The sequence below is a fragment of the Contarinia nasturtii genome, unplaced genomic scaffold (genome assembly GCF_009176525.2).
Source record: "Contarinia nasturtii isolate CC-2019 unplaced genomic scaffold, AAFC_CNas_1.1 Cnas_scaffold_533, whole genome shotgun sequence".
NCBI classification, from domain to species: Eukaryota; Metazoa; Arthropoda; class Insecta; order Diptera; family Cecidomyiidae; genus Contarinia; species Contarinia nasturtii.
Genome location: NW_022197885.1, coordinates 1,923,435 through 1,940,164, shown reverse-complemented (window position 1 = coordinate 1,940,164; position 16,730 = coordinate 1,923,435). Strand labels below are relative to the sequence as shown.

The 16,730-nt window shown below is 33.7% G+C and overlaps 1 protein-coding gene across 5 annotated transcripts in view; it reads right to left on the bottom strand.

Annotated features, from left to right (window-relative positions):
- Positions 1-16,730, bottom strand: part of LOC116339784 (regulating synaptic membrane exocytosis protein 2) — a 41,178-nt gene that overhangs the window by 6,575 nt on the left and 17,873 nt on the right. For 2 of the 5 annotated variants that reach the window (XM_031765825.1, XM_031765829.1), the window contains exons 10-20: positions 15,318-15,625; positions 15,074-15,211; positions 14,804-14,941; positions 12,915-13,103; positions 11,013-11,150; positions 10,444-10,739; positions 10,038-10,361; positions 7,723-7,931; positions 7,484-7,648; positions 6,573-6,726; positions 156-339 (exon numbers count right to left, since the gene is read on the bottom strand). In XM_031765825.1, coding sequence (XP_031621685.1) covers positions 156-339; positions 6,573-6,726; positions 7,484-7,648; positions 7,723-7,931; positions 10,038-10,361; positions 10,444-10,739; positions 11,013-11,150; positions 12,915-13,103; positions 14,804-14,941; positions 15,074-15,211; positions 15,318-15,625 — 2,243 coding nt within the window. Of the gene's footprint in view, positions 1-155; positions 340-3,315; positions 3,461-6,572; positions 6,727-7,483; positions 7,649-7,722; positions 7,932-10,037; positions 10,362-10,443; positions 10,740-11,012; positions 11,151-12,914; positions 13,104-14,803; positions 14,942-15,073; positions 15,212-15,317; positions 15,626-16,730 lie in introns of all 5 variants that reach the window. The other 3 variants (XM_031765826.1, XM_031765827.1, XM_031765828.1) reach the window with 3 other exon arrangements.

Genomic DNA, 16,730 nt, shown 5'->3' with positions numbered 1-16,730 from the left:
AGTGTTTTATTCAATTTGGATCAAAATTGTTGACCGAAGTCGAAAGAATTTACGAAATCTCGTGGATAGTTAAACATTGTGTTCGCATCCATATTGGCGTTCCATGATGATCACCACATCCACTGGTATCGAAAGTAATATACAAATATAATTACCTGTAACCCTCTAGCACGAATAACTTCAACTTCTAGGTAGCCTTTCTGATGACACAATGATAACTGAATGTCGCCTAATGATGCTGCGCCCAACACTTGTCGACCTACCAATTGGCCAGGTCCAAGACCGTCGACAAAGTCTGAATATTGTCCACCATCTGCAACTCTCAGTGACGGTGACCATCTATGTTTCAACAGCAATTTATTACAGAAAGTGTAAAAAGAAATCAAAAATCGATTACTTTCAATTCCAACGACCAAATCAACATTTCCAACATTTACATATAAACATGATAGAAAAGAAACCATTAAAAGTAATATAAAGAAAATGAATCAAAAAACAAATATATAAATACCATCGCCATACAAATGAAATGCATCAATTGCAGCTATTTTTGGTATGCAAAATGTAATGACATTTGAGAGTAATCAAGTCAAATGGTGATCATACAAAATTCACAATTTTAAATTGCATGAAGTATTGGATGTGTCAAAATGTCAGCGATCGTATTTACAAATTTTAATGATTTATCAGAGAATTGATGCGTTCTATTATTTAATAATATTTATAGAAAAAAAAAACATAAAATGATGTCTTCACTGCTCTAATAGATGAGAAAATATATAATATATTGTTTTTGTTCGAATTTTTCAAAGCCCAAAGATTAAGTTATATTTGCAGAAAAAAAATCATATATTTGTGATTTGTAAAACATTGAGAATCTTCAAAAACAAAATCACAACAGTTTTGAGAATAGAGGAGGGATTGTCGTAAATCAGTTTTTTTTTGGTTCACTCGAAAGATCTAATTCTGTATTAGAGTTTTAACTATAACGAAAAAAATGTACAGGGAGATATAGAGTGTTGTTTGAAGGATTTCCCATAGCCTTCGATGTGTTTGTATATTATGAGAAAGTAAATCCAATCGTGCATATCGAAATGAACAAAATGGAATAAAAAAAGAAAAGGATGTCAGACCAAGTAAAAAAAAAAACAATCAAAAATATGAAAAACAACAAAAAATCATTCAACTTTGCTTGCATAAACTTGCTAGCCATGCAAAATACCATAAACAAACTACTCACATCATCACATTGGTTGTAGTTTATATAAAATTTAAAATAAAACGTGTGTGTTAATTCGAAAATAATATCAGAACTAGATAAAAATGCATCAAGTAGGGCAAACATCCTGCCTCCTCATCATTTGAGTAAATTATGATATGCAATTTCCTTTGTTGCTGGGTCTGGTGCTGATATTTTTAACGAATTCAACATCAATCATATACGTAGGTTGCTCCATAATTTTTTTTAAAATGGTACTTATAGTGTTGCCCGATGTAAACCATTGTCATATTCGTAAAGTTTGATGTTTTGGTATGTATTCGTGCCCTGAACCTTTTGTCGTACGAACGCTATTTGTATTGTTTACAGTGACTGGTAAACTGCGACTCAACAAAAAAATGAATTTTACACGTGAAGATTTTCGTAAAATGATTTACTACGATTTTCGAAGTAAATTATCTCAACAACAGTGTTTCGATCGACTTCATTTGGCCTTTGGCAATGAAGCACCAACCCTTCAGACAATTTATAACTGGTACCGAGAATTCCGTTGCGGTCGTAGTTCGCTCAAAGACGAGTTTCATACAGGTCGTCCAAAATCGGCTGTTGTGCCACAAAACATCGATGCTGTCAGAAAACTGATTATGGAAGATCGTCATGTGACCTTCCGTGAGATTGAGGCATCTCTGGGCATTTCATCCCACAGCATACATACAATTTTGCATGAACATTTAGCCGTAAAAAAGATTTGCTCTCGTTGGATCCCACATAAATTGACCGATGAACAAAAAATGGCTCGTGTGAGTTGGTGTAAAGAAATGCTCAAGAAATTCAATCGTGGTGCTTCAAAAGACGTTAATAAAATCGTCACTGGTGACGAATCGTGGATATATGCCTATGAGCCCGAAACGAAACAGCAGTCGACTGTATGGGTCTTCCAAAATGAAGATAACCCAACGAAAGTTGTTCGAGCAAGAAGCACTTCGAAGCGAATGGTCGCCTGTTTTTTCGGGAGAAGTGGTCATGTGGCAACCGTTCCACTAGAGGATCGTAAGACCGTCAATTCTGATTGGTATACCACCATTTGTTTGCCCGAAGTGTTTGGTGAAATAAGAAAAAACAACCACCGTCGCAAAATAATTCTTCATCACGATAATGCGAGCTCTCACACATCTTTTCAAACTACTCGATTTTTGACCGGTCAAAACATCGAACTGATGGGTCATCCACCGTACAGTCCTGACCTGGCACCCAATGACTTTTTTTTGTTCCCAAGCGTGAAGAAAAAACTACGTGGTCAACGATTTTCGACACCAGAAGAAGCAGTTGAAGCGTTCAAAACACACGTTTTGGAGATATCAGTTTCGGAGTGGCACGAATGCTATGACAAATGGTTTCATCGAATGCAAAAGTGTATCGATCATCTCGGGGAATATTTTGAAAAACAATAAAACCATTTTCGACAAAAAACAACTGTGTTATATATGTTTTTAAAAAAAATTATGGAGCAACCCTCGTATATTACAATTGTGTTAAACCGGAATGACATCCATCAAATAACCACGAACGCAAAGAGAGATGCAAAGCCATAACAATTTAAATACACACATCTATCAAAAAGCCTCAAAACATTTATTTATATATAGTCTTTTGGTTTGAAACCAATGTAGGAGAATTCGGTCATGGAACGCTCTTAACAGTAACAGTCGAAACGAATGAACAATATATACACACCAGAAACAGTTAAAGAGAGAAAATCATTCGTGAAATCAATTAAATTTCATTTAAAATGAGAGATCGCTGTAGTTTCGATCAGTTTTTGATTGAAAGTGTATTGTGTTTTACGTATTGTCAGTTTTCTGTCAAAATTTGTTTATCTTTTTTTTTTGAGTGACTGTTTCTGTTTTAATTTGTGCATATTGTGCTCGTTTGTGCACGATAATAGTTCGATGACTGTTTGCGGTTTTGTGTCATTTTTTTTCTGTAATTGTCGGTCAGCGTGTCTGTCATTTGTCTGTTGTTGTTGGTTTTTTTTTTTTTCGTCGAAATGTTTTTTTGTTTGTCATTGGGGTTTGGATGAATGATGCGAAACTTACGATGGATAATCTGAAGTGGTGGATATGGAATGAAGACTTCCTGCCCGATTGGCCGACGATGATGGTGTTACTTCAACCGATCTTTGAATGCTACCGGAAGAAGATCGCTTTCTTTGTGACGACGAAGACATTGCTGATGCCTGGTCTGTTATACAACACATAACACACATACATACATAATTTTTTGGTTTTGTTTTTGTTATCAATAAAGTTTTTGTTTTTTGTTTTTGCATTAAATTTCTATTTGGATACATTCGCTCACTCGATTTAGATATCATTATTAAGTGTGTGTTTTTATGGAGGGTGTGAAGGGATAGAGAAATAGAAACGAAAAGAAATGGCAGAGAGTGAAGAATATTGTGTGTGTGCATAGAAGTCAGAAATTGAAAGTCGGAAATTTGAATTCATTCTATGAAAATTCATTCATAATATGTATATTATATAGAAAGATATATGTATATTCTAGGAGTTTTCTTCGCTAAACGCTATATAGAAGGAAACATCACAATGGAATTCGTTGTTGTTTTGGTCGGAAGTTTATTGGATATACAACCGTATCATTGGTTATATGTCGAACAATTTGAACACTAATTCTATGAATAAAGGTGGCCAGTGTGGCATAGTGGAGAAGAACTGCTAAATTTAGTATAATAAAAACTAATGTGGATTCTAGTGACTAGAGAACTAATTACAACTTGTTACTCAGAGATTTGTTTTAATTTTAATTACTCTATGGACTACTTGCTGGGTTGCAGATTTGCTCTAATTGTTTTTTTTGCTGTTATTGTTGTTTTTAAATCGGTTGTTAGAAATGTGAAAACATAGGTCAACCAAATGATAACCATAAAATGCAAATACTATTGGAACAGAAGCAAAAATGTTGTACGGCATTTGTTGTGTAGATTAAAGCGTCAAATATTGGTGATAACGGCAAACGAGTTTGTGTGTGTGTGGTTTATGTTCGTTTTTTTCTTCTTTTAAATTCTTGGTTCTGGTACATAAGCGAGCTGACAGGGTTCTAATCTTTTCTTCGCTCTTTTTGTTCCATACCTATTTTTTTTATATATATACAACAATTGGTTTCGTGCATCAACAACACTAGCACGGTCACTGATATAAAAACGCAACTTAAAAATTACTTGTGTTAGTTCAAATGGTGCAATCTCTTTTTGACTTCACAAGCATTGTGTGAATTATAACGAAGACCGGGTTTGCATTTAAATGTAATTTTATCACCAATCTACGTGAAATTGCTTCGAATAAAATTGAGGATCATGGACATTTTGTGAATGCATCCGAGTAAAAAATCTATTTGACGGATTTTTCACCAAAAATGAATACATTTGCAAAATATTCATGAATCTACCATTTGACATATTATTCGAGAGACAACATCACGTTCATGTAATTCCAATACTATTTCAAATCGAAACATAAAAGAAAATAATAAAACTAATAATCGAAATTAACTCAATTACAATGTATACGCTTAATAACCAATCATTTTGTTTTTCATACGAGACAACGTAAATACAACTAAATACTAAACATTTTCTTCAAATTCAATTTCGAACAATCAATCACAAAATAAAAACAGAATTTGATCTAAGAATAAATTGCTTAGTTTTTGTTTTTTTATTTCATTTTGGTTTGCTGAGTTAGTTCGTAAATTCGTTAAAGGTTCGTTTCATTTCATTGTTGGACACAGATTCATTTCGCCTTATCACAACCTTTTAATGCTATCAAAAATTTAGTAGCACAAGATAAAAAAAGCTTTTATGTACAGCATATATTTTTATTTGGCTTTAAATCTATAGTTTGATATGATAGAATTTTGCCCATTTTTTTCTAATATAGCTTCTTAATTTTTTTTTGAAAACAAGCAACTCAATCAAAAAGAAATAACATTAGTTTCGTGCAAATGGATCTACCTCCCAACCTCCCCGATTGGAGTAGACTCTACCAAAGTAAAGCAAACAATTTTACTATCGTTGCCAATGAGTGTTTGTGTGTGTTTGTGTATAAATTGGAATGTCTCTTGAAGTGGATGTGGGTTTCAAAAATATTGGCGGTTTTGTTAAAAAAAAAAAAAACTATTGAGAATAGCCAGAAAACTTGGATAGACGATAGAACAGGATATCAATCAGTGAAATGAACACCACTTAAATGAGATTTACTCAGGTAAATTTACCTGCTTTTTTCACCATCAATCAATTTTTTAATCGTAAGATTCGGCTAATTTCACCATATCGGAATATTTTTTCGATACATTTTCAAAAACTAGAATCTGAATTGAAATTTGATGAAAAAAAAACAAAAATGAATTTCGTAGTGTAAATCTCATTTAATTGCTGCTTAATTAATTAATTCGTATCCGCGACATCATAGTATAGTGAAGTTTCAAAATCTTGGTTTTAGCCAGGGATTGTTCCTCTGAGGAGGAGGAATGGTGAGGAGGAAAATGAGGAGGAGGAGGAGATTGAGGAGGATCCTCCTCCTCAAGTGAGGAGGAAAATGTTTTTAGCTAAAAATTATATTTTTGGGATAAAAATAGCCCTTTGAGCAAAAAACTCACTTTTTTCACACTCCTCGCTCTCCGTCTCCTCCTCAGAGGAACAATCCCTGGTTTTAACTAATGCCGATGCTCAAAATGAAAAAAATTTCATGTTTTTTTTCTACACCCTAGTGTAAACAATATATTGTAATGAAACGTGATATATCGACCCCACGAAAAACCACGAAATAAGAACTAGCGAAACCAAACATAAACATATTTATTTAAAAAAAAAGTCAAGAGAAATGAAAAATGTGTTGGTTGCCAACAATAGAACCATTAATTCATGTGCCTCTAGTTTTACGTAATAAATTGATGCATTCACGACTTATTTTGTTTGTTTGATTTTTTTGTGTGTTGTTTTTCTATGTCTCCCTGTTATCAAAGTATACATTAATTATGGTTGAGCGATTGCTATTGATTTGGTAGACTCTTAACAAGCGTTGTTACTGTTTTTTTCTTGAATTTTGGACAAATTCACCCAATTTTTAGTCTGGTTTGAACTAATAGACTGATTTTTTTTAAATTTATTCATTTGAACTTCTAATTTAACATCGTCGTTCGGATGATGATATGTGATAAAAAAATAAAAATGATAGTGATTTAAAATATAACAAAAAAAAATTGAAAAAAAAAATCGAAAAAAGAAAACTAAATCGACAAAATACAACTAAAGTGGAGAATTTGTTATGAAAACTCGAACCTGTCCACATCAATGCTACCCTCGCCATCACTAGAGGCCGATGAACCACGTGATAATAAACCAGCACGCATTTCACCCGGCAGAACTTCTTCGCTTCGATGTACCGTAAACGAATTCTTACCCTTTTTGCCGAAACCAATGCGTCGCTTTCGACCTTTTTTTACATCAGATTCATTTTGTTATTGTTTTTTTTTTTACAATTATATATATTGTTTTGGCTATATGAGTTTTTTAATAATTCTATGTAATATTTGATTGTTTTGTTTTATGAACAAAAAGAAGTATGAGAGTGTCTACAAATTTGTTATTTGAGTATATAGTTGAATTTGAATTTGTCACTACATGGTTTTTCAAAAACAAAAAGATTTGAAAGAAGAATTTTGTTCTACAACCGATTTATGTAGCATAGTGATATGAAGAAGAATTAAGTTTATATCTCTAATGTACATGTATATGAATCTAATCGAATGAATCCGTTCTGTTTTGAAAATACCAATTTCTATAGTTTGAAGAGTTTATATATATATTAGAATGTAAAAAAAGTGATTGAAATCCGAGAATAGAGAGAAGAAGTCTATCAGAAGTAAAATTAGATTGGAGAGTAGATTGTAGTAAGGACATTTAAAAGAAAACACTTCAAAGACTTTTCAGAAAGAAATTTTGAACTTGAGTAAGTTTTTGTTGTGTTCGTGTAATTGGGTGTGTGTGTGTGTTCGTGTGCGTTTGTGTGTATGTGTATCCAATCATTGTTCAAAACCGATTTGCAAATTCCAAAGAAAACGGAAAACGTGAAAACACTCTGTGGCATACCATGTTTTTTTCATTTTCATTTGATCGGCAAATCGTTTTGACAAACATAAAAGAAATCAAGGCAAATATCAGAAGCGAAGAATGAGGATGAATTAGCTTACCAGTCGCTGATAATTGGGATGTGGAATTACTTTTTTTACCCATACCCGTGCCAAAGCGATCCCGATCCCTGGTCGGCGTTTCACATTTTGGTGATCTTTGATTCGGATTCCTCCGTGATCGATCGAAACCTGGCATACCAACGGCTGTATCACTTAAACTTCCATCTGAAATGTGATAGAGAAAAAAGAGCATAACATTGATTTTGATTTTTTTTAGTGAACTATTGTAATTAGCCTACCAATTTTCTCATCGGGTGTACCCTCTGCAGTCGATAGGCTACGATTGAATGAGTCTTGTTCACGTGGATCACGATCGCTTAAACTTCGGCTTGGTTCTCGTTCGTTTCGATCTCGATACGATTCGCGATTATTACTCGATAAGCTCTGATGTCCACGATTGTTTGTACCTGCTGAAATGCTGCCACGATCACGTACATCGTATTCACTACTGTTAGACGGCACATCATTTACAATGGTGGACGATGGTTTTTTCAACAGACCACGTTTTGGTGACATTTGCAGGGATGCAATACCATTTGGATTATTTTTTTGGGAAGAATATAAAGCACGATTAGCAATACTTGGGTAGCTACGATGAGCTTTTTCACCGTGCCCAAATGACTTTCGATTATATTCAAAATATTCGGGCGTTTCATTTATGCTAACTGAACTACGACCGCGCTCAAGACCTTTTTCCAATAATTTTTTCGCTTGAAACAGAGATAAATCTTCAAGACTGCTGCTGCGCCGTTGCTGTGTACGTTGCGGTACTTTTTCAAACGACGGCGCTTCGAACACTTCATCCGAACCACTTTCAACAGAAGGATTTTCTACTTCGAAATCATCGTCATCTTTAGCCGGAAACGAATCAACACGTTTCAGGGTAGTTTGTGACTTTTGATTTTGTTTATCATCACCATCAATTTTCTTTTCTCTTTTACGGCGCTCAGAATTACGATGACTCAATTTTCGAAAACGTCGAATGCGAGTTTTTTGCTCAGTATTTGCTTTGTCCTTCGCACTACTCGCATCACTTTTGGACGCATCAAATTCGGAATATTGTTTATATTTTGGTACCTCCTCTTGTACACCAATTGTGTTTTCGAGTGGCGAAATGGGCGACAATTTGCGAATTATGTCGGGTGATTTTGTAATATTTAAATTGGTCTGTAGCATACTACGCACAGGCATTATGTTGGACGGTGGAATTGGTGTTCTGACAGGCGTTCTAGCAGGTGTTCGAATTGACGCTTGTGAAGGAGATTTCAATGGTGTCTTTATAGACATTTGCGCATCTGGAGGTTTTAAGGTATTCGAATCTTTCATTTCACAAACAAGTTTTGCGTCTTTCAATCCTCTTATATTTTGAATATTCGTTAATTTTTTTGCTTCGTAAGCTTTTCTCCTTGAACCGGTCATCCGTTCAACGCCTGTATCGCTTGTATCAAGTACGCCACTGTCTGTATTACTATCGATGATTTTTTTCAAATCATCTTCATTGAACGATTTTACAATGTTCAAAGAGAGAAAATTACGATTCACTTGAATCGGTGACAATTTCTGTAGTTTGGTTTCAATTGTTTGCACGGATTTATGCGATGATTCAACGCCATCCGAGTGATAACCTGAATGCGATTGATTTTCAAACGAATTGAATGATCGCGATTTCATGAATGCTTTACGAATTGATTTTCGATTATACAATGATTGGATTTGTGGCAATAAAAGTGAATGGGTCGATTGACGGAATGTTTGTTCATCGAATGAACGTTGATTTGGAATGGACAATGCGCTTCGGCTATGCACCGGTATACTTGATTTTATTATTTTCAACGAGGTCGGAATTTTTTTGCGAGCTTTAATTGCATCAATTTTTTCTCTTGCATTACCGTGTGACATTTTAACCGGAATTTTCCAGCCAATTTCATTAACATTTACCACATTCAATTCATCGCCCACTCTTTTTTGCACATCCAATGATGATCGTCGTTTAAATTTTGATGGTGGCGGTGGTGGATATGGCAATTTATCGATTAAATTGGTGCTATGATTAAGGCGTATTTGCTTATTATGGGTTTGAAGTGAATTTTCAGGAATAAAGCTCGCACTAAGCATCGGCGATTGGTCATCGTATTCATATTCAGTGGTCAAATTATTTAAGCTAACAGCTTGCACCGTGCCCAATGGCATTGGCAATGGCAATTGTAAATTGATTTTATCAGCAGCATTGATAAAGGGCAAATATGGATATGATTGATTGGATTGCGACGATTTTAAATACATGGAAAATGAGGGATTTTGAGCAAGCCAGTCGGTAGGTAGACTAGTACATTGGTTTTGTCTAAAAGTCAAAAGGTTTTTTTTTGGCAAAAACAAATACATTTCACGCACAAACACAAATAAAAAAAACCAAAAGAACGTTTGAAAAAAAAAAACAAATCAGAATATTATTTCAAAAATAAAATATTGAACAAAAATGATTAAAACGTCAATTGTTCAAAACCGAAAATAGAGAAAAATATGTTAAAAGTGAATGTAACGCCTGTGGTCATACCTCAATCCCCTTGATCCACGCGGCCGTTCTGATTGTGTTGAAAATGCACTTGAGGTAACGCTAACTACAGATTCCATGTCAGAGTCGCCGAAATCGCCCATAAAATCTTTATCCGGCGACAATGAATTTTTTGGTCGAAGACGTGGCTCCAGCGAATGCATTGTTAAATCACTATCTGATAAACCGGTATAGCATCGCTCCCATCCGCCCATACCGGTGCTTCGATACGTTTGTTGATGATGTGAATGATGATGTGGTTGTCGGGTGCGATATCGACTAAATCGTCCAATGCCACGCTCTTCAAAGTCTTGCATTAGCCGATCCCTGAAAGTTAAACAAAAGAACAAAGCCATTCATTAACATCAATTCATTCATTAACACCGTGGCCTAAATTGCATTTACTTACCGATCTCGCAATACCATTCGATTCGTACTGCTTCCTGCGCTCATACTATTTTGCGGCACTTGTGGAAGTTGACGTTTTTTCGGTGAACCCGTTGGTGTAGCGGTCGCTGATCGCGATTGTGAACGTTGCTGAACACGATTATGTACTGTTAAACCTGAATAGTCTTGATATAAATCTTCGGGCGGCGATAATGAACCGCGACGAATGATATTAGCCGAACGATAATTGTCGCTCGGTGCCGCTGAATGACTTCGTTGATTCATTGCCATGACACCATTTCGACGTGCTAACGATGTCTGAAAACGGACAACAAAAAAATTTCATTCATTTTTAATGCAAACGAATTTCTTTGAATCGAATATCATTTTAAAAAAAATAAGTTCGTTCCCAAAACAAAAATAAAAGGAAGGGAATTCAATCGGGGTAATATGAGATTGGGTTTATTTTTCTTCTGTTCAAGAGGTTTTATGAAAAGTGGCATGTTTTGAAAAAAAGATAAATAGAAAGTGCACTAGAAAAGTGTGTACGTGTAAAGCCTCTGCAAAGTGTTCATTGAGTGAACAACTCACCACAATAGTTTGATTGTTATTATGGTAACTTTGTCCAATTCCTGATACAGTGCGATAATCACGTGCTACCATTGCTGTTGCCCGTTTCTTTCCTTGTGGCGACATATCACGTCTTGATCGACGCTCATTTAAATCCGTCTGTGTAAGCGTATAATCAACAAAACGTACGAAAAAAAAAATGTACACAAAATAAGAAACTATTAGTCTCTTTTCGGTGAATTGCAACTATTGTTATGGTTATTTGAGTTTGTATATATGCCAAAAGGAGAGAACGTAATGTGTAAAATAAATGTAATGTAAATATCGTATAGTATTTAGTCGGTTAAACGTATTATAATTATAACGAAACATACTCTAAAAGCATACCACTACTTATGTTTAAATATGGGACAAGAACATATATCAAATCATCTATGCTATAACTTTTGTTGCAACTTTTGAAATTTCTTCGAGTATATATATATGTATGTATGGTAGAAAATTGAAGAGAGCTTGTGTTTTTTTTTTCTTTGAACAACTTATAAGTAAGATTATATATATGATATGTATATTATGCAAAAAGCGTTTGTATGTCTCTTTGGTTGCATTCTAAATAATAGTGATATCATTTGTATTTGAAATGTATCATAAATTGTGTCAACTGAAAAGATTTCTCGATGTTTTAGCGTCTGAGAAGAAGAAACAAACGAAATGCATTTTTAAAAGAATAAAAAAAATGATTGAAAACGAACTGGCAAACGGTTAAACTACTGAGCGATAGAGCGCACCTAAAGTAGCTGTTCATATCATATCCCATCAAATACCATTGAAGTAAATATAAACAGAACAACAACAAAAAACAACGTCCATGGAGATGAATGAGCTTTTCTCTCGGGAATGTAGAGACGAACAGAAGCAGAGTCAAAAATAAAATAAATACTTTTAATAAACTTGTGTCTCCCATTCTCTCTTCTAGAAATAAACTATTTTTTATTATTGTTTTTTATTTTATGAAACGAATGGAAAAAAGTATGCCTTCTCATCTGAACTATATAGATATTTCTCGTTGTTAAATTGGTCAATTTGAAGAAATGCAAAGCTATTGACATGACAATTTTCTTTGAAATCAGAAAAAATACGAAGAAAATCGAAATTAAAGGATAAAATGATGGATAAATCTGAACGAACGAATGAAAATAATATGAACAAATGTGCTTGATAATTTTGATGAAGAGTGTACTTGCGGTTCCGTTTCTGTGTGTGTGTGTGTTTGTGTGGCAAGGAAGAGTTGTTGGCTGGTGTGTATGTATGTATGTGTAAGTGTTTTTCTGTGTACCTGTATAGTTGTTTTTATTGTTATTTCAATTCACATTTGTGTATGTGTGCGTATTTGAATTTGTTGGTGCAAGTCAATTTCAGCAAATTATTTCTTATATGTAGATTGTAAGTTCTATGAAAATTCTGTATGCCGCTCGCTTAACTCTATTTAAAACTTATCATCTAGGGCAAAGCATCTTTTTAAACTATCATTTCATTTCTTATTATGTTAATACCCTGTATCATTTCTCTCGCTCTATAAAATAGTTTCAGTAATTAGTTTAAAAGCTGTTAGATTTACATTTAAACTCATCTAATAAAATGAAATGATTTCTCTTATTCTCTCACACTGTACTTTCATCATTATTTCAACCTATCCAACAGATATGTGTATTCGTTTCATTGTAAAATTATTGATCAACTTTCTTATTATCTCGATTAATTACTCTGAACATTCGCAGAGTGTATTACTAAAGGAATAAAAAGAGGGTTCAATAGAGTTGGTTCCATTTGTTTTGTTTGTTTTTTTTTTTTCATTCAGAAATTCGGAAGTAAAAGTGATTTGATTTTGTATTTATTTGTGTTGAATGTGATTTATTTTTTTACCTCTGCCGGAGGACTTGACGAACTGCCTAGTGATGATATGCTGGCACCATCACGACCAGTTGCAATACCATCAATATCACATTCAGACGTTGTATCTGAGTCGCTTAAACGTGACGTTGTACTTGGCGGCGATAAATGATCGGTCGGCGTTAAAATCATGTCCATTTCATTTGTATCATCTCTACGCAACTAGAATTAATACACACATAATGTCAATTTTAAATCTAATTTTTGATTTTGGTTTCATTCCTGGATTTTTTTTTTTTTGCATGTATCTTTAAGGAAACTCATTAGATAAAAAAAACTTTCAAAATAAAAGCGGTTGTTTGATAAGCTAGCCGTTTTTATTCGCTTTTTATGTTGCATTTAATGATTTTCACGTCAATTTCACTGATACCAAAACTCAAAATCAAAATCAACAAAAACATAATAATACATATATAGCTCAACGATATGGCCTTTATAGCGAATTTACAATGACATTGTGTTACGATCATTGCATGGAATTTCGGATCATTTATTTTTGGTTGTCAATATTGTTGCTGGCGCAGATTTTTTTTTATCGGAAGCAACATTTTCATCCGTATTCATATCTTCTTTTTTTGCATATAAAATGTTGGGCTTTAAATCATCATGTGATGTCAATTTGTGTGACAGTGTATTTTGAATGCAGGTCAATTCTCACGAGAGAATTGCTGTGAATTGGTGTATTTTTTTGGAACTGAATGAAATTTATGACAGTGCTTTTAATTGTAGATGACGGAGTGATGTTGTTTGTTCGTTATTTTATATTATATCACAAAATCGGTTGATAAAATATATTATTCTGAGTGGAATAAAAAGAAGAATTCGCCAACAGAAAAAAAAACAATGAGATTGTATAGTGAAAAATATGTCGGATTTAAAAGGAACAAAAATACGAAGAAAAAAAACCTCCAAAGCTGGTCTCTCTTGTTGGATTTTATCAGCATGCAGGAACAAATGTAACGCAAAAAAACGCAATCAATTTTTTCAGACTCAAATCGAAATTGATTTTTTTCTTTATCTAAGAGTTATTTTCAGACAAAATGTTTTCGGTGCACCTCAATGTTGACACAGTAATTTTACTGTAAAACGTAAATATATCTCGATGAAAAACAAAAACAAAAAACACATGCTTTTTGATCAAAAAGCGATAGGAGATTGTGAATAACGTACTTTTCATAGCGTTTGAAATGTGAATATATTTTATTTTTTGAATAAAACAACAAAAGATCAATTAACATTCATGTTTCATATTCGAGTATGTGAGATATGTTAAAACGGCGAATAAAAGGATGAAGAGAAATTAAAATGTGAGGTAACATTTTATTTTGCAAATGGAATATTTTCTCAGTGATATAACCTCATTTCAAAACATTTCAAAATAGTTGTTCCATGTGAAATAGAATATTATTTCGTGATAATTGTGTGAGAAATATGAATTTTAAATAAAAAATGAAAATTGGTAGGATGAATATGAGGAAAATGTTGAGGTGAAGTTTTATTCTATTTACAAGAACGATAGAGATAGGGAGAGCGAGAGAGAGAAAAGTTTCATTTCAAAAATTGAAATGTTGCAGTGAAAATATTTTTGGGTTGAAAACAAATGAATCCAACTAAATATATGTGAGATAAAAGTTCATAGTTAAAAGAGCAAACAACTGACAATGGCAAAAAAAAAATCAAAAATGGAACGAAGAAACAAAAAAAAAATATATTTTTTGAGAGAAAGAGAGTACACAACGAATGGAATGAAGAGGAAAAAACCGAAAAAAAAACTAAATTTGTAAATTTCTCGGTAACGGTAACGTTGAATTATATTAACATTATTTGCTCTGAATGTGGTTACAAAATGGTTTTATACATACTGTGTGTATATTTGATTCTTGATGCACATGTAATGTGTACCATTCAGCTTCATCGTCCAATGGATGGCTTCTCAAGTCTAGTAAAACTTCGCCCAAAAAATCGTTTGCACCATATCTCACGTAATCCCAAACAGTTATCTAAAGCAATTGCCGTTTTGTAAGAGAAACAAATAAAATGAATGAATATTTGTGTTTGAATTTTTAATTCGGTGAATGGCATCGAATCAAATGGGTCATGCCGCATCATGTTCAATTGAAAATTGGACTCACTTCTAAATATCTATTGTTTAAATCGGCTCGTCGTAGTCCTGAGTAAACAAACGTTTCTCCCCAGCGCGGGTCATTCGTATTTGTCAAAGGTTTTGAGCGCCGTTTCGATTTATCACAACGATCCGGAAGTAAAAAAATCTGCAATATACACGTGCATAGAGTAAACAAAATTCAATTGTTAAATCCATTGAATAGAGAGAGTGCTTTGCACATATTATTTGCATTTTAGTTTTGTTTGATTTACCTTTACGTATGGATTTCTGGTGGCACCATTTGCGCGATAGGTTAGATTTGCCGCACAAATGACCGTTAAAATCAATTGTAATGTGCCCGATTCAAAGCCTAATTTGATTTGTATGCGACCGCCTACATTTGAATTGTCTATTACTGGGCCACCAATTGGGCCTACATTTGAATCGCCAACAATTGGGCCCGTTGAACTTATACGATTTGAATAACGTGAACCTGATCCCGATGCTCCGCTTGCAATTCGATCCGGTGAACTTGGCGATGTAACTAAAACACTTGGTCTATCCCGTCGATCATAAGCTTCTGCAAATCCCGTTCAATTCGATATAATTGCGAGCAAATAAATCGATTTGATAATATACACGCACATAAATACGCGATGAAGAGATGAAAAAAAAAATATACACAAAAAACATCGAACATTATTATTTACAATTATTTATAAGTGTTTTCAATTTGGAGTATAACTACAACTCAATGTATTGGTATTGATTCGAATGCTCTTAATTTATCATATAAATGAACTACCCATTGAAACCAGTTAAATTTCAATAAGAAGGATTATAAAAATAAATACAAAAATTAAAAACCCATTGAATATGTTCTTTTCATTTAAAAACGGTGAAATATCGCTGCGATTTCAACACACGGTATTTTCAACAACACGTGGGAAATATGGATTATAAAACATGTGAAATGAAAGACACCGAGTCGAAAGGCACGAACGACAGAGCGAGCGATAGAGAACAAATAAAAAGAAATATTCGAATGAATGAATTGGTTTTGTTTTGTGAGCGAAAAAACACATGAAAATACATGAGACGAGAAAGATAAATGAACGAACGGTTGCATTTTATGATACAACTGGATGTTCTATTGCTTGCTTGGTTTACTTGGATAATAATGTTATATATCCACGATAGATGGATGCATAGAGATGGATGGTTGGCAATTGCATTTGCCAGTTGTGTGTTGTGTTTTTGTTATAGTTTGTAGTTCGTGTGTGAGTGATTTTCAGTGGAATAGTATACATATCATGTTTCTCTATATATTGAAACATATTGCATTCTATTCCCTGATTGTGTATTTTCTTCTTTTTTTGGGTTCTGTAAGTTTTGTGTTTTTTTTTTTTTTTTTTTGCTTTTTTTTCTGCATGAAAACATATACTGTTTCCTATGTATTATGGCTGGTTTATTGTCTCATTTCGAAACTCAACTATGAAAATTGTTCTAAACAACAGTGTTGGCGACGACAACGACGGTGACGACAACTCAACGAGATAGATTGCACAAAAATAGAACCAAACTCGAACACATCAATACTTAGATTGTTGTTGCTCCTTATTTATTTTGTGATGTGTGCGATATTCGAGTATAAACTAAGTTGTTGCTCCCATTTAACACAATTG